General features: G+C 38.3%; 2 protein-coding genes across 4 annotated transcripts in view; one reads left to right on the top strand and one right to left on the bottom strand.

Moving 5' to 3' along the window:
* The window catches only part of LOC127583796 (potassium-transporting ATPase alpha chain 2-like), a 38,835-nt gene extending 21,841 nt beyond the window's left edge, over nucleotides 1-16,994 (top strand). The window contains exons 12-21 of the mRNA XM_052040160.1: nucleotides 3,082-3,218; nucleotides 4,196-4,346; nucleotides 5,225-5,393; nucleotides 7,383-7,537; nucleotides 8,960-9,083; nucleotides 10,855-11,000; nucleotides 12,225-12,358; nucleotides 12,735-12,836; nucleotides 13,705-13,796; nucleotides 16,711-16,994. Coding sequence (XP_051896120.1) covers nucleotides 3,082-3,218; nucleotides 4,196-4,346; nucleotides 5,225-5,393; nucleotides 7,383-7,537; nucleotides 8,960-9,083; nucleotides 10,855-11,000; nucleotides 12,225-12,358; nucleotides 12,735-12,836; nucleotides 13,705-13,796; nucleotides 16,711-16,739 — 1,239 coding nt within the window. The 3' untranslated portion in view covers nucleotides 16,740-16,994. The remainder of the gene's footprint in view (nucleotides 1-3,081; nucleotides 3,219-4,195; nucleotides 4,347-5,224; nucleotides 5,394-7,382; nucleotides 7,538-8,959; nucleotides 9,084-10,854; nucleotides 11,001-12,224; nucleotides 12,359-12,734; nucleotides 12,837-13,704; nucleotides 13,797-16,710) is intronic.
* On the bottom strand, nucleotides 182-27,197 carry LOC127583797 (uncharacterized protein CXorf65 homolog). Of its 3 annotated transcripts, XM_052040161.1 has the most exons (7): nucleotides 27,079-27,197; nucleotides 23,381-23,467; nucleotides 19,597-19,713; nucleotides 18,998-19,072; nucleotides 18,485-18,592; nucleotides 17,476-17,559; nucleotides 182-290 (listed from the first exon to the last, which is right to left on the bottom strand). In XM_052040161.1, exons 1-6 carry the CDS (start codon nucleotides 27,101-27,103, stop codon nucleotides 17,477-17,479), a joined length of 495 nt encoding a protein of 164 aa, XP_051896121.1. In that variant the 5' UTR covers nucleotides 27,104-27,197; the 3' UTR covers nucleotides 182-290; nucleotide 17,476. The 3 variants fall into 3 exon arrangements, with proteins under 3 accessions (XP_051896121.1, XP_051896124.1, XP_051896123.1); XM_052040164.1 differs by lacking the exon at nucleotides 17,476-17,559 and having other exon boundaries at nucleotides 198-290; XM_052040163.1 differs by lacking the exon at nucleotides 182-290 and having other exon boundaries at nucleotides 17,199-17,559.
* Nucleotides 27,198-27,272: the final 75 nt, after the last annotated feature.

Genomic DNA, 27,272 nt, shown 5'->3' with positions numbered 1-27,272 from the left:
TTTGATTATTATTGCATTTTCATCAAATGCTAAATTGGTTAATGTTAGTATAAAATCATTCCCTCTAACTCGGTGATAATAATGCAACATTGGTTCTACCAAACTTGCTTTACCCTCCAATTTATTTAACAAAGAACCTGAATAACTTAAAATGTTTCTAAATCATATTTTATTGAATTCTGTTCATTTCATTCTTAGAATTTCTAACCATGACAATCTCTGAAGATTTGGTGTAGATTCTATATTTGCTTGCCTTTAAAGTTTTTTGAGTTGTTCGCGAACTTGATGCCCTGTTGCAAAGAAACAAAGTAAGTGGTTGGTTTGAAAGGCAGCAAACTAGTCATTGGATTATTTACTGAGCATTACTGAAAATAATAAAGGATGTATGAGATTTGCGGTAGTTTATTACCTATTATGAGAAAAATAGACAAAATTTATTATGCAGGATAACCTAGGGTTAATTTTTCAAATTACCTTTCTCTTTTAAGATATAAAATGAATCGGGACCAGATTTATTATCACTGATATATGACGTGAAATTTGTTGTTTTGCGGCAGCAGTACTGCGCAAAGACATAAATCTATAAAGTACAAAAATAAATGGTGCAAAAAAAAGGGAATGATGAGGTAGTGTTTGTGGATCGTTCAGAAATCTGATAGTGTTTCAAATAGGAGGTCAAAAATTCTCATTAAATTATTCAAGCCCTGATTGTTGGAGAATTAATAAAAACAGAAATTATTGGGAACACACTGCAGGTCAGGCAGCATCTTTGGAAAGAGAAACAGAATTAAAATTTCAGTCAATGGACATCGACAATGGAAAAGTGAGACCCTTCAACCTGAAACATTAATTCTCCATAGATGCTGCCTGACCTTCTGAGCAGTTCTGGCACTTTTTGTTTCAGATTTCCAGCGTCTACTTTTTAAATTTTCAATTACTGCATTTCATGTAACAAGGTGGTTTTGTTGTTATGAGGTCATGATTTAGATATTGAGCCCTAAAAAATGCATGTGATCTGCTTGGCTTTTTAAATAGAGGCACAGAATGCAAGAGCAAGCAAATCTTTACAAATCACTAGTTAGACCAAGTTTAGGCTTCGTGTCGTGGTAAAAATGTCAGATCCTTGGAGTGAGTGTGGAGATTCACCAGTATGAAAGCAGATACAAGGGACTATCCTCTGTAAGGAGACTAGAAAAGCTCTCCTCAGAGCAAAAAACACAAGGTTTAATGTTTCAAAATTAGTAGAGACATTCTGATGAACTAAATTAAGAGAATCGTTGACTCTGGCAGGAAGGGTGGAGAGCAAGATAGAAACTAATTGGCCATAAAGAACAGATTTTTTTAACTCACCGTGTTATAATCTGAAGGTATTGCATGGGAGAGTGATGGAAGCAAATTCAGTAGTATCTTCCAGAAATGAATCAGAAATAAGCTTGAAAATCAACCACTTAAAGGGCTCTGAGGAAATGGGTTTCAGATAACTGAATAATAAGAGTTTGCATTTCTACATTGATTTGAATAATTTACATCTGTGCTGTAAGATTCTACGTGGGAGGAAGCTGACTCCTATCAGTAGCATTAAATGTGCAACGTCAGCTGCATGATATATTCTGCTTTTGATATTGTGTTCCATTAACATCACGCCAATACATTAGAGCAGTCAATTCCAGAAGCAGCAAAGGTATGGATGACTCTTTTGCCAGCTGATGTGTTGAAGTAGGGCAGAGCCAAAACTGTTACAGAGGTAGAAATAGGCAGTTTTAGATGGAGAAGATATGTGGATGAAAACTCAGCACCATGACTGTGATTGAATATCCAGTTGTGGGAATGGTGGCCAGGAAGCTAAGGTTATGGTAGGGATCAAATACAATGGCTCCAGGCATTTATTTGCAAGGAATTTCTGTTCATTCAGTATTGGGCCTCAGCTATATCTGAGGCATTGGAGTGGATCAGAATGACAGAGGCAAAGCTTTGTGTAATTCCTGTATTTGTCATATCTGATGTTGTGTCTTTGAATGTTGTCATGGAAAGGTAACATGTGGAAAAATAGAGAGGCCAATGGCAAATCATTGAGCCAGTCCAAGGATAATGGTGCAGCAGTGGGAACAGAAAACTTTTTCAAGCTGTAATTTAGTAAGTTAAAGAGCCAGACTGTCCAGCTGAATGGTGAAAGAAAGGTAGTGGAGGCAGATCAACTATACTTAAGGCTGTAGTTGTGTTGAGAAGAAGGAGAAGGGAAAGTATTTCACAGCTTAAATTGCAAAAAAAATGTCATTTGCCATTTTGATAAGTACTGCAGTTGAGATTAAGCATTTCATTCTTGTAAAATGTCTGCAGTTACCACCATTAGAAGTTCATCAAAGTTAAACAGAGCTTTGAGATGATATGTTCAGAGCCTTGGGCTCTTTCCCTCAATAAAATGATCAGCAGCTAAAGCTTTAGTGGCACGCGAAGCTAGGTTTACTAAACACGCCCACTGCTTAAATTCTTAGGTAAAAGGTATTGCAAAATCTGTACTGGGAATAATAAATACACCATGGCTTCATTGCAGATTCTTTTCTATCACAGTATTCATCAAACACCTGTCAAGGCTGATTTGTCAACAAATATTTTACAATAACCAGACTGTGGCTCTTGTTCATAGACAAGCAAAGGTAGACGTTCTTGAAATATAATTTCAACTATATCATCATCTCTAGGAATGTCAACAGAAGTTCTGATTGAGGAACTTGTTTCTTGTGATCAAGACTTAGCCTTTGAAAGCTTTTGCAAAACCCAGCAGTGCACACAGATGAACTCGCGTGCACACTTCACTGGCGATAGCTTGAGAACATATTTAGATGTTGAAAATAGAAAAGCAATAAATAGGGAGTTTCTGTTACAGAAGTACGTCAGATAAAGTGGGTAGAAAATCAAAATGTTAATTTTAATATTCTAAATTGTGAAATTAGAAAAATATATTTTTAATCTTGTAGAATATCAAAATCACATGAGTATCAATGTATGAGATATTGGAAATCCTTGAATTAGAATCAAATTTTCAATCATTATTACCAATATTTCCTTTTATGTTCCCACCAGGTAATTATGATCTCTGGTGATCACCCAATCACGGCAATGGCTATAGCAAAGAGTACTGGTATTATCTCAGCTGATAGTGAGACAGTGGAAGATATTGCAAAACGCCTTAATGTTTCAGTTGGTCAAGTGAATAAAAGGTAGCTTGAGGTAATCTGTGTTAAGACAAAGACTTCTCCTTATTGAGATTTAGTTTTAGCAGAAGTTGTATTGCAAAAATCAATGCGCAAGTCACTTGCTTCACACACATGAATGCATATTCTTATACTTCTAGTTAACTTTGTGTTAAAACCTTGCATTGAAGAAGAGGGTAATCCCAGGAAGGGAGGGCTGATGGACATAGGTCCACAGCATTATAAACCCAAGTGTCTAATCTGAACTCTCTGTCGACACAGCTCCCTGTTGGGAGTACAGCGTGTTAGAGTGAGCAGCTGGATCTGCAGATGGTTTCACTGTCGGGAGGGAAACCCACAAGGAAGGGAAAAAACAGAAGGTTGTTTGTGTGTCTGGTATATTCTTAGGGGTGTTCAATGGCGCAGCTAGTTTTGGGTATTGTGGAGATTCCATGATCTCTCTGTGATTGCGTGGGTTTACCCCAGGTGCACCAGTTTCCTCCCACATCCCAAAGATGTGCAGGTTTGTAGGTTAATTGGCCACTATAGATTGCCCCTAGTGTGTAGATGAGCGGTAGAATCTGGAGGGAGTTGAGGGGAATGTGGGGAGAATGAAATGGGACTGGTGTACGATTAATGTAAATGAGTGCTTGATGGTTGGTGGAATTCAGTGGGTTGAAGGGGCTGTGTCTGTGCTGTATGTCTGTGGCTTATCCAGAATGTTGAGGTGCTGGTGTCAGAGCTTTTATATTTCTGACATGGACATTGAAAACTGACCACTCTCAGCAACATCTCTCAGATGTCCTAGAGGAAGGTCTTTTGAACAGAGAGGCTTTCCTCAAGCTTACTGTGCATATTTTGTACTGATACCAAGTGTAATAGATGGGTTTTGAGGTGGAAGTGAATCTGCAAATTGCCATAGATTTTATGATTTGGAAATCTATATTAAGATGCAGTATAACATAACTGTAGTGTATTTGTTCTTTGTATTTTGAATGATTCAGGGATGCCAAAGCTGCTGTTATAAATGGTTCTGAAGTCAAAGACATGAGCCCTGAGTTCTTAAATGATATTTTGATGAGCCACACGGAAATTGTATTTGCCAGAACATCACCACAACAGAAATTAATTATTGTTGAAGCTTGCCAAAGACAGGTAACTTGTGTTAAGTCAACAAGTTAGTGTGGACCAGTGATAGAACTTTCACCTCCAAGTCAATAGGGTGTGGGCTTGCACCTGTCTAATTCGCACTGTAGGCTGCACACCAGAGCGGGCAGCATTGTTGTAGTTACCAGTTTTCAGATAAGGCATTGAACCCTATGCTTCCTTGGTTGTATGTAAAATATTCAACAGCACTACTTGAAGAAAAGCAAGTGGGTTCTGCTGTTGTCCTAGCCAAAATTTCCTTAAATTAATTATCAAAACTCTTTAATTTCAGATTAGTTGGACAATTCATCTCATTTCTGTTTGTGGCATTTTGTGGAAATCACTTGCGATTTTCACTATGCCTTCTTTTGTTTTGCTGTGAAGTCCTGAATATGTGAAAGAAGTGATATAATTCCTTCTTTCTTTCCCCCCTTCATACCATACTATATATATTTACTGCAGTGGGTAAGTAAAACTAAGATCTACCGTTCAATACAAAGCAAAGTATTTTTTTAGCTTTAGAGATCTTTTGAAACTGTTCCTGAAGGGAAGACCTCCAGTGAAATCATTGGCTACCTCTGGTGCCCACCACTTCACCAACCCCCCTCATTACGGTCAAAGTTTGCTTCATCCACGACAGCCGAATCACTGTTTAGGCCAAAGAACGTGATTTACTGATTCAGTAAACACTGAAATACATTCTTTATTGCAATTTTTATTTTCTATGTGAGATTTTCATCACTCCATAACTTGACCTGAAAACTATTGCTTCTATTGTCACAATACGTTTGTCATGTAGACTAAGGAATACAGAGCTTTATAATGCTTTTCAACTAGAAAGCATTTGGTTACTTGGTATTCTCATCAGATTCTTCTTTGTAAAACAGGGATCCATTGTGGCAGTTACAGGAGATGGTGTCAATGATGCACCAGCCCTGAAGAAAGCAGACATTGGAATAGCTATGGGAATTGCAGGCTCAGATGCAGCCAAAAATGCAGCAGATATGATTATACTGGATGATAACTTTGCCTCAATAGTCACTGGAGTGGAGGAAGGTACAAACCACTAAAACATATAGTTACAAATGAGATCAGAGTAGTACCAATTTGAGCAATTAATTTCTTATTGACCCAACTTTCAAAAAGAAAATACTGGAAACCGAGGGTGAAGGGTGTGTGGGAGATGGTGGGTGTCAGGGAGAAACACTTTGAACAACTTTCCTTTTTTAAAAAAAAATCAGCAAGAGGTTTTGATTTTCAAATGTCACTGGCAGCAACCTTGTTTCTCTGTTTTACGAATGGGTTTTTCAGAGGTCGTATTCCCTTAGGAAGCAAACAATTTCCTGGATTTTTCCTTCAGTCTTCATTGAGAGTTGCAATTCTGTAAATATTGATAAAGTGTCTTTTACTTTATGAATGATGAGCTACAACATTCAGTGGACCTTGGTTTATCCATTTAGAATAACCAACAGCTTTGCATTTACAACACCCAATAAATGTTTCTAAGTTTTTCACCTCTACTGCACTCTATTGATTGATCACTCATTGAATAAAGAGCTTTCCCAATTACCGGAAGAACTCAACAGGTCAAGTAGCTTCTGCGAAAACAAAGGAATGGTCAATGTTTTAGGCTGAGACCCTGTACCAGGACTGAGAATGCAGTGGTCACGATTTCAGCATCTGCAGACTTCTTGTTTGCAATCTTCCCAATTACCCATTTTAACTTGTATCCCACGTTCCACTCAGTTTAATCCATGGTAATGTCTGGATCTTCCTTATCTATTATTGTTCAATTATCATGTAGAGCTCTATAAGATAAACATCAGCCAAAGTTCCTTACCTTTGCTTCATAACTCAATCTTTTGGTCTTCCTTGAAATGTTAACAGGATTTGAAAATCTCTTTTCTCTCTCAGTGACTACATATGTACACTGTACTTTACATTAGCATGGTGGCTATGTTACTGAATTTGTATTTAATGATCAGGCCTATTGATCTGAAGACCAGATTAAACCCCAACCATAGCACCTACGGAATTTACATTTGAAATAAAAGAATTATTATCAACAATGGAAACACTGAAACCACCAGATGATTGTTTAAAAAAAAATTTGGTTCATTAATGTCATGTAGGAACCATGCCATCTAGACCTATAGCGTTGACTCTTAATTGCCCTCTGAAAGAGTCCAGCAAGTCAAGAGGCAATTGACAATAATGCACAAATTCAAAAAAAACTATTCAGTGTGTGGCTTCACTAGAATGCTGTATGATTTCTTGAAATTTATATTCTGCTTGCATTGACTGTCTAGCATTCTGAATAGACAGTTAATCATGCAGAGATTGGGCATATTTGGTGTTGATTCTAATACCTCTATATGGACATACAATATTGGGAAAATAGAGAGTTAGTTTTTGCACTAATGATGAAAATAGTCTTAAGTTTCCACAATTTCAACTAAATTGACAGGGTTTAGTGCTGTGGACTTGTGCTTGCTAGGAAGTGTGTTGATGCTATCCATATTAATTCAACTTGGACGTAACTGATGAAAGAGATTTCATCCCTTCAAAGAATGAAATCTGAATTTTGCTGATAAAGGTAACTCAACACTAATGCAGTCAAGTATGTGGTAGAGGAACTACACTTAAGGAAAGATGGTCTTCATACTTGAAATATCTCCAAGCCAAATATAGCTAGGATTTGTGGAAATATGGAAAATGATAAATATCTACCTTATACATTCAAACATTCCTTTAGTCATAGTCATACAGCAGAGTAATAGGCCATTCAGCCCACCATGTCCATGCTGACCATTATGGACCCATCTTTTGTAATCCCACTTATCAACACTTGGTCTGTTGCCTTTTATGCCTTGGTGATTCAAGTTCTTTTAAATGTGTGAGAGTACCTGCCTTCACTGCCTTCTCAGGCAGTGCAGTCTAGAGATCTGTGTTTTTGTATGATTTGCATATTAGTACATAAAAGTTTAATATTACATTGACATTTTAGTCTGCAGATATTTACTCATTGCTATATGTGTACAAAAGGTCGGCTGATTTTTGACAATCTGAAGAAGGCAATTGCCTACACCCTGACTAAGAACATGGCTGAATTGTGTCCATTCCTTGTTTATACCATCGCCAGTATACCCCTTCCCATAGGTACCATTGCCATCCTCCTCATTGACTTGGGTACAGATATTGTAAGTAATTACTAATGATCTGGAATTGGTTATACTACTTTCCTTCTGTTGTGTCCTTTCTTTTTACTGTCATTCAATCAATTAATGCTTTGTTTTTCGTCGATCAAGAAAATAATGAGCAGCTTAAGTTTCATTCCGTTAGATTTTTCCTTTCACAAATTACATTATGATTCCTACAGAGAATTAATTTATCATTATGTTCAGCCCATAAAGAAAAACTCTAACGTGAACATCAGATAAATGGAACATTTTAAATTCATTTTTCAGGATGTGTGTATCACTGGTAAGGTCAGGATTTGTTATACACTCTAATTGCCTTTCAGAAAGCATTAGTGACCTGTCGTCTTGACCTATTGCAGTCCTTCTGGTGAAGGTCCTCCTGCAGTGCTTTTGGGCAGGGAGTTCTAAGATTTAGATCCAATGCCTTCTGAAGGACAATTAGGATGCATAACAAATGTTGGCCTTATTGGCGACACCCACATCCTAATAAAAGAAATAAACATGTTCCATTTGTCCAATGTTCATGTTAGAGTTCTTTCTTTGTGTGGGCTGAAAATAATCATGAGTTAATCCTCTGTAGGAATCCAAAGGTGATGTATGAATCCTGCAATGTACCCTAGCGTAGCAGTTAGTATAACGCTATTACAGTGCCAGCGATCAGGGTTCAATTCTCACCGCTGTCTGTAGGGACTTTGTGTGTTCTCCCCGTGACTGTGTGGGTTTCCTCCCATATTCCAAAGACGTACGGGTTAGTAGGTTAACATGGGTGTAATTGGGTGGCGCAGGCCGGAAGGGCCTGTTACTGTGCTGTATAAATAAAGTATTTAAAAAAAAAAGTTTTAAAGGTACATTAGAGGTAGACAGGATGGAAAGTGAGTCTTTACTGTGCCCTTTTTCTTCAGTTTTTGGACATTGTGATCATTGCTGTTGGCTACTTCTGAGGAGGAACAGTCAATACACAGAAAGGAGGGTAATTGGATAAGAATGCAAGATGCACCTTTCCCTTATTAGTATTTACATTAAATAAGTGGAGGAAGGAAGACTGGCATTGATCCTTGGCAAGATTGGGATGAGGAGATGGTGGTATTACTCATTGCGCCATTTTCCTACTGGTTCTGCAGAAGGGTCAGTGGCTTACATGAGAAACTAAAAGGAAAACTGAAGTTGGAAAGGAACAATGCAAAAATATTGTTGTGCTGCTTGAAGTGAGTGTAATAAAATCACCAAAAATAGATAAATGGCAGTGGTGTCCAGAGGCTTTTGGTCAAGAAGATCTCCTCCTTATGAATTGCAGGAATCATTAGCAACCAAGTTTTTTTTTTGTTTTCAAATATGTGCTTGAACCTGTGGCAGAAAATATTTGAATTTTGTATCACACTTACTGCTATAAGTCATTGTCCTAACATTATGCCTCATTAATAGATTCCATCTATTTCTCTGGCTTATGAGAAAGCTGAAAGAGATATAATGGATGTCCATCCAAGAATCTCCAGCAGGGATCGGCTAGTAAACCTGCAACTTGCTTCTTATTCATATCTTCAAGTTGGTGAGTACAGAAACTTCACCTGTTACCCTCACATGCAACCTTGTATTTGCTGGAATTTATGTACTCCTGTACTAAAGTGATCATTCCCAATTGTATAACAAGATTAGGAATGCAGGTTTAAAATATTTTCTGTAATTCTGATGTTTCATGTTTACTATTTTTCTCAAAATAGCTTTTATGACATTTGTCAGTCTTTGAGATATATCTTGAATTATAGAGTTTATGGGCCACTTGTCAACAATGTAATTGTATTTGTTATACATTATGGAATCTTTGGTTTGTGAGCTCCATGTCTGTCCTCACCCTGTCCCAGCCTCCGAGTTCCTTTCAGGCATTGACTACCTGCAGATTGGTGGCACTTGAGGTTTGAGCTGTGGTTTCCTACGCCTTGGGCTGGCAATAGCAGGTCTGACTTCCATTCTAGAGCTTTAAGTAGCTGGGCAGAAGATGCCAAGTGGCTGCAGATAGAATGGTGAATTAGGAGCTTCCAGAAGATGTTATTGACTTTGGAGCAAGTGTTGTGTGGAGACCGAGATGAAGTACTTGGCCCTTTGGCAATGAAAATGGAGCAAGAACTCTTCGGAGAGGTGGGCAAGCGGGTGTATATCCCAGAAAATTCAAGACTCAATTGGAAAAAAAACTGTATTTTAAATTTCAAAATCTGATTGATTGGGGGTCCTTAAAATGATAAAGGGATTTAAGAGTATGGATTGAAAGGGGGGGAAAAGAAACTTTCTCTGATGAAGGAAGAGCTGGGCTATTTAGGAGTGAAGTCAGAGAGCACTTTTTCAAGCACAGGGTGGTGGAAATCTGGAATTCCCTCCTCCTCCAGGACACTGTACATAACGGTTCAATGGATATTTGCATGTCTGAATTTGACAAGATTTATTAGGCAAGGCTTTTAAAGGGTATGGATCAAAGTTGGATAACTAGAATAGACTTAATATGGTTTAGTTAATACACTTGAATACACTTCAGCTATGATTTAATTGAATGGTGTACTCCAATTCCACAAAGGAATGTAAATCTTGAATTAAACTTCCATGAGTGAATAAAGAAAATAATCCTGAAAAATACATAGGGTAGAAATGCCAGTGGTTCTGTAACAAATTGATGGCATTTATCCCAGCCCCGTAAATATTCACATAGGAATCCAAAATCTCTTGACATTGAGCCTATTCATTTGAATGGAAAGGAAGGGCTGTGAAATAGGAGAGGAAGAATATTGTTTCTAATTTATTTTGCTGTTATGTTTTAGATTATTTAAAAGTGTTTTCATGCATTTAAAGTAATTTAAATATTTAATTTTTAACAATGTTCAATGTTTTGGTTTTTTGAATGTTTCTGAATGTCAAGATGGTCAGCAATACTTGACAGCTTTGACATAAGCAAAGCTTGGGTGCATGGATTAGGCATTCAGTTTTTTCCCCCCACATCTGTTTCACGAGCAAGACGTGTTCTACTCAGTCTATATGATGGTATCATGTCATGCAGGGCCCTTGCCATTTTGGCTAAAGATGGCATTTATTCAGATATGAGGATCTGCAAGAGGTTCATTTTTAGTTGGTATGTATTTAAGTGGGTGGCTGACCGCTGGCAGAGAGTTCTGGTCCACAGGTTGTTAATAAATATTTGTATGGCTATATCTTGCTTTATAATTTAAAGAATTCCTACTTTGTCTATGAGCTTGGTCAAGTTTTCATTTTTTTTAATGGTCTTCAATGATGTAATTGGATGTGAACTAATTCTCTATTTCTACCTGTACATCTAGGGGTGACACAGTCATTCGGAGGATTTCTCTGTTACTTCGCTGTCTTGGCAGACCAAGGCTGGCTTCCTTCAAGGATTCTTGGCATACGGGTATCTTGGGAAGATGCCACTAATAACGATGTCGAGGACAGCTATGGACAAGAATGGGTATGAACTTTGCTAAATGAGAGATTGTAAAGCCATTATCCCCAGAGTGTTTACATTTTTATATAGCACTCGCTTTGAAGTGTAGTAAGAGTGTGTGGACAGATATGGCAGATATTTATATATGCTTAGATCTTAGATCTTTAAGGCCACTTTGGTGGACTGTTGAGATTAAGTTCCCATGCATAGTGATGGAAATTTACATCTCAACCTATGTGGTTTCGTGTTTCTCTGTTACACCAACGTCAGATGTTTAATTCTGCCTACATAGTGAACTACCTGTCCTAGAAATGTGTTGAATTGGCAAAATGTGCGACATAGCATTGCATGCAGGTTTAACTCCACTTCTGGTTTGGATTCAGCAGTAGCATTCAAAATGACATCAAATATTTATTGCATACTCCAGCTGGTGATCTTCTACCACCCTACTCTCCAAACCTTGAACTTTGGAGGATTTACAGCTTCTATCAGTTAAATGAATCAAAGGTTATAGCGAATGGGCAGGATAGGCAGCCTTGAGGAAGAGGATTAGCCATAATTTAATTAAGAACATAAGAAATTAAAGCAGGAGTAGGCCATATCACCACTCAAGCCTGCTTCACCATTCAAGAAGATCATGGCTGATTCTGTCCCTCATCCCCTTTCCTGTCTGATCCTCAGATTCTCTTTGAGTCCAAAATTTATTAATCTCAACCCTCTGTGGGGGCAGAGTTCCCAATAATTCCAATTTAAAATCATCTATGACTCAAATTCCAGTACAATTTCCACCCAAAATCAAGGTTGTTTTTCTGAGATCCTGTTCAAAGTTATTTGCAGATTGCGGAATACAAAATCTTCCATGAACAAGCAGAGTTTTAAGATATATTAAAAATATCAGTTTGAGAAATATTCATTGATTCATCTGAGTGCACTTTGATTAATACTACTAAAAATGGGTTTAACAAAAAGTAGATGTTTTTAGTCAGCAGATCAGGTAGCATCAGTGGATAACTACAGTTAACATCTTGGGCTGTTGATGCTTCATCAGAACAGGAAAAATTTAATGAAATGAGCTTTAGATTATAGAGAAAGAAGGAAATATCAGAGGGAACAAAAGGGAAGGCTTGTTATTAAATGGAGGCCAGGAGAGTGAAGAAGACAAACGATGGCTATAGCACCAGATGAAATTTTCTGAGGCCAACTTTTGCCCAGAGCACACCTGTAACTGTTCAGTTCTTTTTCCTATAGACATATCAACAGAGGTTGTACATGGAGTGGACCTGTTATACTGCTTTCTTTGTTGGGATAGTCATTGAACAGCTTGCTGACTTAATTATTCGTAAAACCAGGCGGAACTCTATTTTCCAGCAGGGATTATTTGGGTATGTTGTTTGATTTTCTAGAGCTCATTATTAGCATTGTGATATCAAACTAAACTGCCTAATTGCTGAACTGTAAATCTTAGGGACAGATGGGTGCAAAAAGGAACTCATGTCAGAACACTGGATGGTGCCGTTACCTGGTGTTTGTGCATTATTTATTTCTGACCTCCACTATTACTGCAACATTCAGATTTGTTTCATTGCTTACTATAAATGCCCATTCATGGTTAAACAGCTGTGTATCATTCCACTACCTTGACCAAAGTGGACAATAGCACGGACATGAATTCTAGGAATAGGGTCGGGTAACTAAATGGGTGAAGCAGGCATTGTTTTTTTAAGTCTCTATATCTACTTATTTATTTATATTTTCTAGAAATAAAATGTTGTGGATAGGTCTTCTCTCTCAGATTGGCATTGCTGTCATCGTTTGCTATTGTCCTGGGATGTTGGACAGCCTACATTTCACTACTCTCAGGTGAGGGACTACTACTGGTATTATTTTGTTTAATGTTGTGGGCTCTTATGACACTTTAATTCTCCAAAGGTTTGCAGGATCATACCTAATAATCCATACTTAAACAATGCACAGAACATAGTGAATTAAACTTCAGCTTCCTTTAAAAGTGGAATATTTTAAATTCATCTGGCAGGAATAGTACCAGCCAGACTACAAAGTGGTAAAACGAAATAAATACAACTAATTTAAGTTAAAGTTCACAAAGCAATTGATTGTTTTTCATAATTGTTGTTAAACCCACTCCCAAAAAAAAAACTGTGGGTCAATTGTAAAGTTCAATATTGAGATTTCTAAATTTTATGTTAATACAAATGTGTGATTTAATTGCACTGAGTAGCGTATTCCTTCTATGCTGAATAGGAACACTGCATTAGAGGTTGCTATTGGTCCTACACTTTATAATGAAAAAGCACAATTAACTGCATTCCACATTTACATTGACCTGCAGATTTGGTACTGTTTAGCAAGTCTATTTAAATAGCGAAAAAAACAGATGTTAAAAGGCACAACAATAGGAAAGATTCTCAAATCTTATAACATATGTCAACAGTTGGTAAAACTGTTATTGGAAAGCAACTGATTGTCGGCTTTATAAATAAAACTTTACAATTATACCATGGAGTGGTGCAGAGATGTCCGATGGTATCTGCAGATTTAGAAATAGTGCTCCTCAAATCTAAAAATAGCCTCTGTACAGGATAAACAGACCTTTTAACATTTTAGGTTGATCATAAACGCAGTATGATCTAGATAGCAATATCATTATAACTATTTTGGAAATTAGTCCAATATGTGTTCATGTACTAAATACTTTTATTCTTGGCAGGGTTCAGTACTGGTTTCTGGCCATGCCTTTTGCCATTGTAATTTTTGTATATGATGAAATCCGTAAATTCTTCATTCGCAGTTATCCTGGAAGTAAGTCTTTATAAAGTTGTTTCTCATTCTTAAGCTTTTAGTACAAATGACAAATTAGTTCATAGTAAACCTTCCTGGGATGCTAAAATCAATTGTAGTTTTTGAATAGTTTCTAGTATGTATGAAAAAGTAACTTGACATCCAAGAGGGGAAAAATGCAGGAGACTTTCAGAATAACAAAATGAACCAACTGATATTCCACAGTCCATCAGTAAAATCAAGGGCTAATTTTACAATCCCTTTCTGAAACTCTGTGAGCACTTTTGTTTTATGTAGGAGGTAGCACAGTGTGCAGCAGAGTTACACCCAGCTTTGATCCTGACCTTGGGTGCTGTAGGTGTAGAGTTTACGTGACTGCCTGGGATTTGTCCAGGTCCTCTATTTGGTATGTTAATTGGCCACTGTAAATTACCCTGGTGTAGGTGGGAGGCAGATGAATCAGGGGCTGTTGATGGACATGAGAGAGAGACACTAGGTAACAGGCAGTGATGAGAACCGGCATACACTCAGTGGATTGAATGGTATCCTATGGCACAAGAAAATACAAGTACAAACAGGTATTTTCTGCAGGCATCACGCTCTTCCTCTGGTTTAATCATTTATGTTTGGTGTTCTAGGAGCCTAGAGCTCCACAGATGTTGGGAAATAGAGCCAGAGTCACTGTCTGCAGCAGATTTTTTGAGAGAATATTAAATATGTATATACTATGATATGAACATAACATTTTTATTGAACGTCAAAGCAACGGTATGCCATTTGCCCCCTTGTTGTTGCTCTGGTATTCAATAAAAAATATGGTAGTGTTTAGAAAGGATATTCTGAAGAGATCATCCAAAGAAGCCATATGGGTAGAAATCAAGAGTAAGAGAGGGGTGATCACTTTGCTGAGTTATACTATAGATCTTCCGTGGAAGTTAGAGGAACAGATATGTAAGCAAATCACAGAAAGGTGCAAGAGCAATAGGGTTACAGTAATGGAAGATTTTAATTGTCCCAATATTGACTGGAATTGCCTTTATGCACGGGGCTTAGATGGGACAGAATTTGTTCAGTATATCCAAGAGAATTTATTGATACAATATGTAGAATGTCCTACTGGAAATGGGCCTCTACTCCACAATATCTTGGGGCAGGTACATGGATAGGAAAGGTTTGAAGATATATGGGCCATGCATAGGTAAATGGAACTAGCTTAGGTTGGATTCTTGATCAGCATTGGCAAGTAGGTCCGAAGGGTCTGTTTCCCTGCTGTATGACTCCATAAATGAAACTGGGCAGGTAATAGTGGTGTCAGTGGGGGAACACTTTGGAAACAGTGACTACAGTTCTGTAATTTTCAAGGTAGTTATGGAAAGGGTGCGGTTAGGCCTCAAGTTCAGGTCTTGAATCGGGAGAAGGCCGATGGTTCCTGGTGAAAGTAGTTTAGGAGCAGATGCTTGTGAGTAAAATAACATCTGACAAGTGGAAGTCTTTTAAAAGAGTTCGGGGCCAGCATATTCTGGCCAGGTTGAAAGTCAAGATGGTATGATAAGGGAACCTTGGATGATAAAGGATGTTGAAAGTTTGAGGAAGAAAAGGAAGCATACGTCAGGTATGTGCAGCTGGAACTGAGTGAGTCTCTTGAGGAATATAGAGGATGTAGGGAAGAACTTGAAGAAATTAGGAGGGCAAAAAGGGGCCATGGAATACAAAAGGAGCCAGAGGGTGGCCAGGAAGAGACAGTCCTCCCTTGGGTATTAAAAGGGTAATCTGTTTGGACCCAGGGGATGTGGGCAAGGTCCTAAATGAATACTACTTATCAGTCTTCACCAAGGAGAAGACATGGAAGGTAGTGAGTTTATAGAGTAGTAGTCTGGATCATGTCAGTATTAAGAAGGAGGAGGCACTAGATGTCATGGAACGCACAAGGCTGATAAATCCCCAGGGCCAGATGAGATTAACCCCAGGATGCTATGGGAAGCAAAGTAGGAGAAAGCTGAGGCTTTGGCAGAGATTTTTACCTCTGTTTGCCACAGATACCTCTTTGCCACAGATAAGGTATCAGAAGGTTAGCGGTTAGTTAATGTTGTCCTGTTATTTAAGAAGGGCAGCAGGGATAAGCCAGGTAACTATAGGCCAGTGAGTAGTAGGGAAAATGAAGGAATAAGTGGAGCTGATCAGGGATAGTCAGCTTGTCTTTGTGCGAGGGAAATCCTGTCTCACTAATCTGTGTTTTTTCTTTGAGGAGGTAACTAAGAAGATTGATGAACTCAGGGAGGGGTAGTTAATGTTGTCTATATGGACTTTTTGTTAAATGCCTTATTAAAGTCCAGTGTGGTTTAGAAGGTTATGGCACATGGGATCTAAAGTGAGCTGGCTACATCAATCCAAAATTGACTTGGTGATAGGAGGCAGAGGGTGGTGGTGGAAGGTTGCTTTTCTGATTAGAAGTCCATGACTAGTGCTGTACTGCAGGGATCACTGCTGGGACTCTTGTTATTTGTGGTTTATATTAAGGACTTGGATGTGAATGTAGGAGGAATGATTAATAGGTTTGCAGATAGAAAAATTAGATGTTGTGGGGAGTGAGGAAGGTCGTCTAAAGTGACAGAAGGATACAGATCAGATGGAAAGTTGGGCAGAGCATTGGTAGATGAAATTTAGACAAGTGTGAGTCTGTTGGTGAATTCTCATCCACGTTTCACCAGCCTTTTAGTGCTAAGTTTTATCCAGGGGCGCAGGCCTACCAATGTATTGTTTGCTTTTGGGGTATTTTCAATTCTTTCAGAAATATTAATCACATACCATTTTCAACCTGCTGAGATTTTATTTGGCAACAGTAATATCCTGTAATTCAGTTAGATATGTTGAATTTAAAAAAAAAGTTCTTAAATTGTGCATAGATTGCTCTCATCATATTTGCATATTGTTGCAGGTTGGTGGGACAGAAACATGTATTATTGAAGGTGGAATTGTGACTCTCGTACAACCCTTTCACTTGAAGATCGAGTATGGCTATAAAATGGAAGAGGGGAGGTCTAGCCAGCAGTCATGGCCAAGCAAGTAGAAGTGTGAAGAATTACCACCTCACTGTACAAGACATAAATACATGCATCAGTTTGCTTCTATATAACTGTTGGAGAGCAGCAAGTGTTGGTATTTCACACTTAAGTTTTTAAAACAGTTGCTGGTTACTTCTCTGCACGTTCTCTAGTAGCAATTCAGGTTTAGTACTAATATAAATAATTCTTATTCAGCAATATCCCAAGCCCTTTGTAGTTTGCACAAATTAATTAAACTAAATAAGTAGTTAGCTGATCTGTACCTTATTACATTAGTCACAATGAATCAATAGAAATTGAGAGCTTTGCATGTATTGATTTTGTACTTTTTGCTCATTGTTTTATACACTGTTCAATGGAGTAATCCAAGCATTCTAGAATCTGGAGAGAGGCAAACATATAACAGAACATTCCAGTCGGTGTGACAATTGTAAAATACCCAGTGCTAGTTAAATCAGTAAAAAAAAGTTTGTTATGAGTAGGACAATTTGTTTCACCAGTTTCCAGGTCTGGTAGTTAGTAGCCTGGACAAACAATTTGAAAAGAATTATTTCAAAACACTTCATGACTGAAAATAAGTCAAATTGCATTAATTAACAACTGATTAAATGCAATGACATAACTGTTAAGTAGACTACCTCACATGTTCAGATAGAGTGCTTCCCCAGACTGAGGTGTTAAGGTATTTTTGTCTCCCCCTTGGGGTGAAGTGCTGTGTTTACCTGATAAACAAAACATGAAGCAGAGCATTTACCAAAGAAGTTGCAAATTTATAACACAAAGCTACAAGAACTTTTACAATATACACTTGTCAACATTTTTGAGCCTGATTGCATATAGTTTTTAAACCCTTACGAAATTCATCTCTAACTTTCAAAAATTTATTTTTTTAAGAACACAAAATAAAAGAATTAAAATCTACAAACATTTCTATTCCTGTGTTCATTTCTAATATGGCAATGTCACTAGGAAAGAAATAGTTGCAAGTCAAGTCATGGCTTTAATTGCAATGCTAAACAATAATCATTTTGAATAGTGGGGGAATGGGAAAAGGGTACACAGGGAGACAGACAGGATTATGATGGAGGGAGTTGGGTGGGCTCAGAATGTTAACAGCCAGAGTTGAGATGATGCCACAGCGTGGCTTCTTATAAGAGTCTTGAAAAAAAAATGAAAGAAACATGGGCAAAGCTCAAATGTCTTGACAGGTGGGGTGCAGCTGACTTACTTCTTTCCTCAGTTCTTTGTCAATGTTGCAAATTTAAGCACTGCTCCAGAAACACGTGAACTTGGCTCACACTTCATAAATGCAAGTTCACCCGATTTCTTGCTTGAGGAGCAGATGGTGGTGAGTGGCCAAGATTGACATCCTTTGACTTTGTTTTTTAAAATGGAGGATGAGAGAATTTGGGCCTTTCAGTTTGTCAGGTTTCCCAAAGCATTATAAGCCAACATTTTTTTTGATAAATGGCCATTGTGTTTAGTAAAGCAAAGGAAGCATGCAGTTTGAAAATAGCAACGTCCACAAATTGCCAGAGATAAAAGATCAATTAAACTGTTTCCAGCTTTCTATTTGGTTGTATAAACACAACCTGTCCACAGCATGCTCAATGAAATGTTTGAACTGTAGCAAATTAAGATTCTTACCATCTGAAAAGAATGAAAGAGAGGAAGATGGTGAGGCAGACATCTTTTGCAGCCTCTTTGGTTTCCCTCGTGACTGACTTCGAGAGTCCAGCCGGACTCCTAGCTTAGCTTCAGGAAAAGAAGAACAAAGGATAATATAAATCTCTATTCAATACAGGCTGGCCAAAACAGCAGTGGTGAAACTGAAACCCTAAACCAGCAGTGGGGTCTCAAATTGCCCCAAAGATAAATTATTTAGGCTTTGCCATCTCAGTAATTGTTAGAATCATCAAACAGTATGGTAGTTTAATGGAAAAATGGGGGAGGTCATTGCCTTGTCGGTAGTGCTAAGCACACTTCATAGTGGTGGCTGTGGATTTCAGAAGCAGAGTAGAACATGCAACAATTGGCAAGTATGGTGCAATGATCCCATGATTACTTGTTCTCTAACTTTCAGTCTGTACACTGATAAACAGAGTTGTTTTCTTAATCCCCATGCATGGAATTAAAAACTCTGAACTCTTTTTCACTTACCTAAGAATTTTGAATTAACAATATTATCATTGTTCAGTAAAGGTGTATATCTTGGCTTGGAGGGACTGACAGGTCCTAGAAGATGTAAGAATACACACAACCACTTGAAAAATAATTTACTAAGACATAATCACTATAATTAGTGCTTAAATATTACTGTGTTCTGACTGGTGCTGCCCTCATACCTGATGGCTATCCTCCTCCACTACGGAGGGTAGGATGGTGAGATTGAGATGAGTGGGGTCCCCACGCTCTTCCAGAGTCACTTAGGACATGTCAGACAAAGCTATGTTCCTCTAGTTTCCATCCCAAGAATGAATGCTACCCCAATTCTGTTAGCTAGCATTATGTTTGCAGCTTTACTTTTTGATGTAAAGTGTTAGTTTGCAAGCATTAGTTGCTTTGTAACCCCTCTCCATCTTTCATTCTTTTTATTGCTGTATTTTTCTGTTTTCACATGCACCGGATCCAGTGTGACTGGCAGCTACCTGATTTGAAATGAATGTACATTTTCCCTTGTTATGGCAGCTGAAAGCATACCCATTCACATTGATTTGCCCATAACTACCCCATTACTTTCCTTTGAGGATCTTACTTACTGTTCACACTGACAAGAACATAGACCTCTCTTCCAGTCAGGGCATCAGAGGCATAGCCATGCTGGTTTTGTAGAAGATTTTGCACCTCTCCATTCTTGTTTGCTAGATCAATATCAGCTGAAATGTAGGCACAACAGAAGCAATGGAAAAAATAACCAGAAAAGGCAAATATTGATTTCCTCCACAATTTGACAAGTTCCTTCTGTCCTCTATAAAGGAACTTTTGCCAAAGCACTTTTTATTTTACCCTTGGATAGCTAACATCACAACACCCTTATTTCCCCAAGTCTTGTTATTATGAAAAAGAATTTAAAAACAGTATAGAGACATCAGAGTAGCTCTGCAATCATCGAATAAAGAACACTCACAGTTGAGCAGCTTTAACATGTGCTTCTATATCCACAGCCATTTTTGGTTCATCAGTTGACCATGAGAGGGAACTGATAACAATTTAGTCATAACATCTGTTTGAGAAATTTTGTCTGTGAAAGGATCACCAAATCTATTCTCCCTCAATGTGGATGAAAACAAAGTACTATAACAAAGCTTGAAGGCTAACATTTCCATACTTACAAATTTAATCTCTCTAGTACTTTACTTGCTTGGTGTAAATGATGCAGCCAAGTTTGCACTGGAACATCACCAGTGGACGGTAGTACCTCTCTGAGGTGTGTACTCCTTCACTGCATCTGTTTCAACAGGTGGGGAAGCTTCTATTTCTGACAATTCCTCATCTGGTTCAATTGATGATGCAACCTTCCACATCTTATGTTGTCTTGATGATGTTTCATCATATGAACAGGTAAATTAGGATCAAGATTAGGTCACTTAATCCCTCAGACTTGCTCTACAATTTAATAAGATCATGGCTGACCTGACTGTAACCTCAGCTCTATATTCTTTTAATCCCCTTATGGAATCAAGAGTCCATCTACTATTGCCTTAAAACAAATTCAAAGACTCACTTTCCACTGCCCTTCAAGTACTAAAGATTCATGACCCTCAGAAAAAAATCTTGGCTCACCTGTCTTAAATAGGCAAGGCCTTATTTTTAAAGAGTAACCCCTCATAGTTCCAGGTTCTCTCATAAGAGATAACTTCCCTACATCCATTCCATCAAGGATCCTCAGGTGCACGTGTTTCAATTTTTCCCTCTCTCACTTATAAATGTCGATGGATACAAGCCAGACCTGTCCAACTTTTCCTCATTAAGACAATCTGCTCATTCCAGATATCAGGCCAGTTCACTTTCCCTGAACTACTTCCAGTTTATTTACAGCCTTCCTTAAATAAGGAGGCCAATACTGTACAAGTACTCCAGATTTGGTCTCAACTACACCATATGCAACTGAAGCATAGCTTCTCAACTTTTGGATTCATTTCTTTCAGCAGTAACTGTTAACATTGTTAGTTTTCATGATTACTTACTATACCTTCCTGGTAGCACATAACACCATATGGTTGATCATTACTTGATTGTCATCTAATTGAGACTGGCCTAGAGCAATCAATAATCAGTTTCCTTGTGTGATGCCTTGTACAAATATAACATCATCAACTTCAAAATGGTGATCATGAACACCAATGTCATGTTGTTCCTTTGATTTATTTAGAACACACGGTAAGAATAAGCTCCAGCTTCAAATCAAAATGATTTCTAATGCAGCTGGCTATCAGCAACTCTGTGGGTGCCTGTCCTACAGTTGTGGTCCGATTGTGAAGGAAGAAATGTGCAATTCTGATTTTGATTTCATTTCCTTTCATCATTTTCAATCCATCTTTCACAGACCGAATGGTATGGATGTGTAGGCACACACCTGACTCCATTCCTCCTGAGGAACTCTTCTGAAAACTTAGCACCAGTGAAGTTGCTCCCACGCTCAGTTGATTGAATTCATCATTGTCTTTTCTTGCTTACAAGCAAACTGTGTATTAATATCCCTTAAATTTCAACAGAACCATTTGTGTCTGCATTCATTATCTCAATGTCACATGCTGCTGCAACTCTAACATCCCTCTTCAAGTGACCCTTCCCTTTTCACAATGATACCATAGAACTAAGCCCCAAACTTGTTCACACACTGACTTCCCTGAGTGATCTGTGCTTGCTTGACCACCTCTTCATCACAGATACTGGCTTGAAATTTAGTTACTGTGCACTGAGTGTGCATGCAAGGATTCTATAAATTCTGTGATCTCACAATTCCTACCATACTTGCTAACTGTCTCAAGTCCACCACAAAGTTTGCACAGCTTCAACTGGAATAGTTACACAGTCAGACAGAGGCCTGGACTAACAATTTAGAACCCAGAGTTCAAATCCAATTGAATTTAAATTCCACAGCAACTATGGAATTTAAATTCAATTAATTATCCAGATTTTTAAAAAATAAAACATTACATATTTGTAATGATGACCACAGATATTACCAAATTAGCTTTAAAAACCTATTTGGTCCATTCTGGGGAGAAAATCTGGCATCCTTCCCTGGTTGGACCTACCATGACTCTTCTGCAATGGCCTGGCAAGCCATTCATTTCAAAGGGAGTTTGGGAGGGACAATAAGAGCTGGCCCTACCTGCGATGCCTAGCTCCTGAAAAATAAATATAAAGGACTTATACACGAGACAAATGGTAAACTATCAGCTAGCTTTTCAGCTAATTGAGATCATAGACTTGAAAGTCTAATTTTTATGCACATTTGCCTCTCAATTATCTGGCTTAATGGAGACAAATCTTCCCTTGGATAATACAAAAACAGAGATAATGCAGATGATGATACACAGCACATTAAAAGGCTTCAAAATTGTTAACCTATTTACTTTCTTTATTATAATACTCAGACATGATGCATCTCTGATTGCATCAAATAATCAACATTCCAAATGCATTTATTATTAGATTTATTACTGATTATTTTATGTTTATAGTTGGACTGTCCACAAGTAGGAATAATTTCTCTACTTCTGGGATTTTCCTATTTCTTTATCAAACAATGGGAAAACCCAAATAGGAAAATTATGGAAAAATGTGGAATTTTTGGGTGGTGTCATAACTCATCCACACAAGTTACAAAAGACAAGTGGGGGAATCCAGTGGAAATTCACCTATTTAGAATCACTTAGTACTTATACTGATTTCTTAGGGGATTTTGATAACTGCAATTAAATAAGCAGATGATAAAGTAGATAGTCACATGACTGTGGAACATTCAGCCTCAGAATGAACTGTTTTGATGGGAATGTTTACTGCCTGTTCTTTCTTTCCTCACTTGGTCTCTGTGTTCCTTTGCCATGAAATGTCTGCAGACCCTACTTTTAGACTCATTGGTATTGCTTCAGTCTCTAAATAGTACAAAAAAGTAGTGCAGAATAGCGTATTTTCTTACTGATCCTCAAAATCTTCCTTCCACATAGAGTAGCCTTTGACATTTTTTTGCCCACCTTTCACCACAACAGGGACTGAGAATTCACTGTACAGAAAAATTCCATGGAACGTCATTTGTTAGTTATTGTCAACCTGTCAAACTATGTAATGTATCTCACCTTACATAATTTAAAAAGAAATGTGATACCTACTATAAACAGCCTCTATCAATTTCTAAAATATAAACTATATATTTATCCCAGTGAAATTAGATGGATTTATACCAATATCAGAATCACACCAAGGGTCAAGGAGCAGAGTTCTACACATGACTATCTAAGTACCACATTTGTTACAAATGGAATCACTTCCTACCTCTATCATGGCACCGATGGTAAAATTAATAACTTCTCTTACCTTCAGTCTCATAGTGACAGTTCTGTTTGATATAGTCCAACAAAATTTGGGTCTTGCAGTATGTATTGAAGTGAGCATGTTCATTATCTGCAGTATACATGAAAAAGATTACCAAATTAATTACCAAAAAAAATTCTGATGGTTCCTACCTGTCACCAACGGAGTATTATGATGTAGAACCAGAGAATTCAATGAGCCAAACTGCCCTGGACCCAATCTGTTGGCTGAAATCACTGCCTATGGTGTCCAACTGCACTTCTTCCCAAGGTGAAGGCCTAAACGAATTGACACCAAAACCCAACAAGTATCTTGCGAAGACACAAAAAATTCTGCAGATGCTGGAAGCAGGAGCGATACACAAAAAGTGCTGGAGGAACTCAGCAGGTCAGGCAGCATCCATGGAGGGAAATAAACAGTTGATGTTTCAGGCCAACACCCTTCATCAGGACTTGCAAGGTGGAGTGGGCTCCAGGTAGGTTTCAAATATTGTAACCTTACTCTTCCAGAAAGCCCCAACAGCTCATAGGCTATCAAAAATATTTAAACCCTATTCAAACAGCTTGAATAACTGAAAGAATATAAAGTACAAATTATTAGATTAAATATTAAACAAAATTTTAAAATCATTAAAGTAATGCAAGAAAATCATTTACTACATTCCACAGCATGTGAGCTTAATCAAATGAATGTTGTTGTTCATGAACCAGACTTCAATGGCTGTGGACTGGATGTAAAGTGCATGTGGTCCTACTTGCTGGCAAGTTACCACTCCATTGCTGGGTTACAGCAAGGCCAGTGGTTGAGTGGACGGTACAATTCGCCGGCAAACGTCTTGGGTCATGAACGTCAGAGGTGTGCTGAGCCATGAATAGCTGATGTCCAGCAGCTCTCTTTGGAATGCTAGCATTGAGAATGGTTCAGCCCAATTTCTCAACTGTAATCAACTTTATCTGATTATTAAGTTATTTCTTCTTCCTTCTACTTTACAAAAAAATATATTTATGGTTATGGGTGTCACTAGCAAAATCGGCATTTCATAGAATCATGGAAACATACAGTACAGAAAGTCTCGGCCCACATCGTCCACGCTGACTGTGATGCCAGTCTACGACAATTCCATTTGTCTACTTTAGACTTGCATCCCTCTACATCCTTCCTGTCAAAGTACCTTCCCAAACACCTTTTAAATGTTGTAATTATACCTGCCTCCACCACCTCCTCTAGCTGATCGTTTCAGATACTCACCAGCCTCTGTGAAAAACTTAACCCTCAGACCTCACTTATTACCCACCTCTGTGTCATGCTGGATCATAGTTCTTCAATGGCTTTGATTAACTGGTCACTCACAACTCCTGGACCTGGGCAAGATATTTAATCAATGCTTTCTGTACAGCTAAACACGGACATCTACATGAGCACTAGATTCAAAGGTTAGTATCTGGCAGTGGGAATGCTCTCAAAACAGTGGGGTTGAAGACAATTGTGAAAGACCTAGCCCTGGTTCATATTCACTTATGATAATTCAGCACACTGTCTAAGTGTTTCTGGAACCCAGGAAGGCTGACAAAGGAAATGAGAAAGGCCATTCGGGTATTTGAGCCTAATCTTGATTGATTTCTATTCATTTATCTGCTTTGATTCCACATCCCTTTATATAATTACCAAATTTGATCACTCTAGTTTGGAACTTTAATTGTCTCACTTTCACATGGCAGCCAGCATTTTGAGGGAGACAAATCCAGATTTCCAGTGCACTTTACGTGAACATTTGCCTCCTGACATTATCCCTCAACCCCCAATCTCCACACTGCCTATCCATAACTTCATTCAGCCTCCACCCACTCCAGATCTCCAGACTGAGATACACACCCTGTTCCTTCCCAGTCCTCCCTCCCACTTGGCTTTTTACACATGCTAAAGAACCTCAGCAGAGCCTGGATCATTGCCAACTTTGTAAGACACAACTTCCTCCACACAAAACCATGCTTACTATCCCTAATGCTTTTCCAGATGCGAGTAGATCCTATCCCGAAGAATCTTCTCCAATAATTTCCCTACCACTGATGCAAGGCTTACCGGCCTATTATTTTCTGATTTGCTTCTACTGTCCTTCTTAAACAGAAGAACAACATTGGCTATTCTCCGGTCCTTTGGGATCTTGCCTGTGACTAAAGAGGATTTGAGGCCCCAGCAGTCTCCTCTCTTGCCACTCTCAATAATCTGGGATAGATCTCATCAGGTCCTGGGGACTAAGCCACCTTAATATTCTTCAGGAGTCACAAAAGCTCCTCCTCCTTGATATCAATAAGCCGTAAAATACCATCATACCCCACCCTGATCTCACTATCCTCTATGTCTTTCTCCTTGGTGAATGGCGATGCTAAGTACTTGCTTAGCACCTCACCCACTTTCTCTTGCTCCAAGCATAAATCCCCCTCTTTGTCCTTACCCTCTTGTATGTATAAAATGCCTCGAGATTCTCTTTAATCCTACTCAAAGATATTTCCTTATCACCCTCCTGCTTCCTTTATGTTTCTCAAAGGCTCTGTCCAATTTCAGCTTTCATAACCTTAAATACGCTTCCTTTTGCTTTTCAATTAAATTTGACATCAGTCATTATCCAAGGTTTCCAAACTTGCCAGCCGTGTCTCTTTTGCCCTCATGGGAAGGTATTAGTCCTAGTTTTTGGATCAGCTGGCCTTTAAACAACTCCCACAATAACAGCTGCTCCCAATGTACTTTCCCCAGCTCCTGCCCAACTCTGGGGTAATTAGGCTTTCCCCATTTAGCACCCTATTTACCCCCCCCCCCCCCCCCCCCCCCCCCGGAGATCCAGTCTTATCCTTATCCACAACTATCTGAAAACTTAAGAGTTATGATCACTGTTCCCACTGAAACTCTGACCTGGTCAGGCTCATTTCCCAACACAAGGTCTAGTGTGGCCTGTTCCCTGGTTGGATTATCTATGTGTTGTGTCAAGAAGCACTCCTGGATGCACCTAACAAATTCTACCCCATCTAAGCCTCTGGCATTGAGTCCCAGTCAACATGGGGGAAATTAAAGAAAAGATACACAGTTTAGATAAAGTAGCCCAACATATCCAAATGGAAATACAAGTGTAGGCAAATATGGGGAAAGAACCACCTATTGCTCCTTTTTAATCCCTCCTTTTTGAGCCTCCTTCTCACTGGGAGATATTCTGTTGGCCGTGTTCACTGGTGACCTGGAGCCTAATGAACATTAAATTGAAAGTTCCTTTAAAAGGCTGCATGCAATTAGCAGTTTAATTATCTGAAGGGAAAAAGTGCCTCATTTTTTACTTATGATTGATAAACATTTATGTTACATGACCAACAAATCTATCTATAAATTAAAAATTAATAAAGCACAATATATGATACAAATACTTAATCCAAACTATGATTTAGATGTTCAATATTATTATTTTCCTATTATGGATGTGAATGAATATGCCAACAATTATGTTACAACCATCGTAAACCTTCCTTTCCTGCATGTTGCTCAACCTGCATTTCAGAATACAGTTGGACGTAATTAGATGAGACATTTAAATCTACTTGGTGGATCTATTATTAACTATTACCACATACAGCCACAGTATTCTGTGTTTAAAATTAAAGATACTTTGTCAGAGAATGAGGCATTATTTTGAATGTTAAAAAGGTTCTTGCACTTACCTCCATACAACACTGTGATAAACATGATACCTTGTAGTCACTACAGAAACATTTTAACAAGATTTTGAAACTTTGCCAGGTAAAAGTAAGGGCACCTGATGATAAACGTGATGTTCGTGCAGCTTCGAATAGTAGTGCAAGATCAGACATGTTGCAGTGTGTTCCTAACATAAACCAATTAAATGAATGATTCA

Source organism: Pristis pectinata, chromosome 27 (assembly GCF_009764475.1).
Source record: "Pristis pectinata isolate sPriPec2 chromosome 27, sPriPec2.1.pri, whole genome shotgun sequence".
Taxonomy (NCBI): Eukaryota; Metazoa; Chordata; class Chondrichthyes; order Rhinopristiformes; family Pristidae; genus Pristis; species Pristis pectinata.
This window is presented reverse-complemented; position numbering and strand designations above follow the sequence as displayed.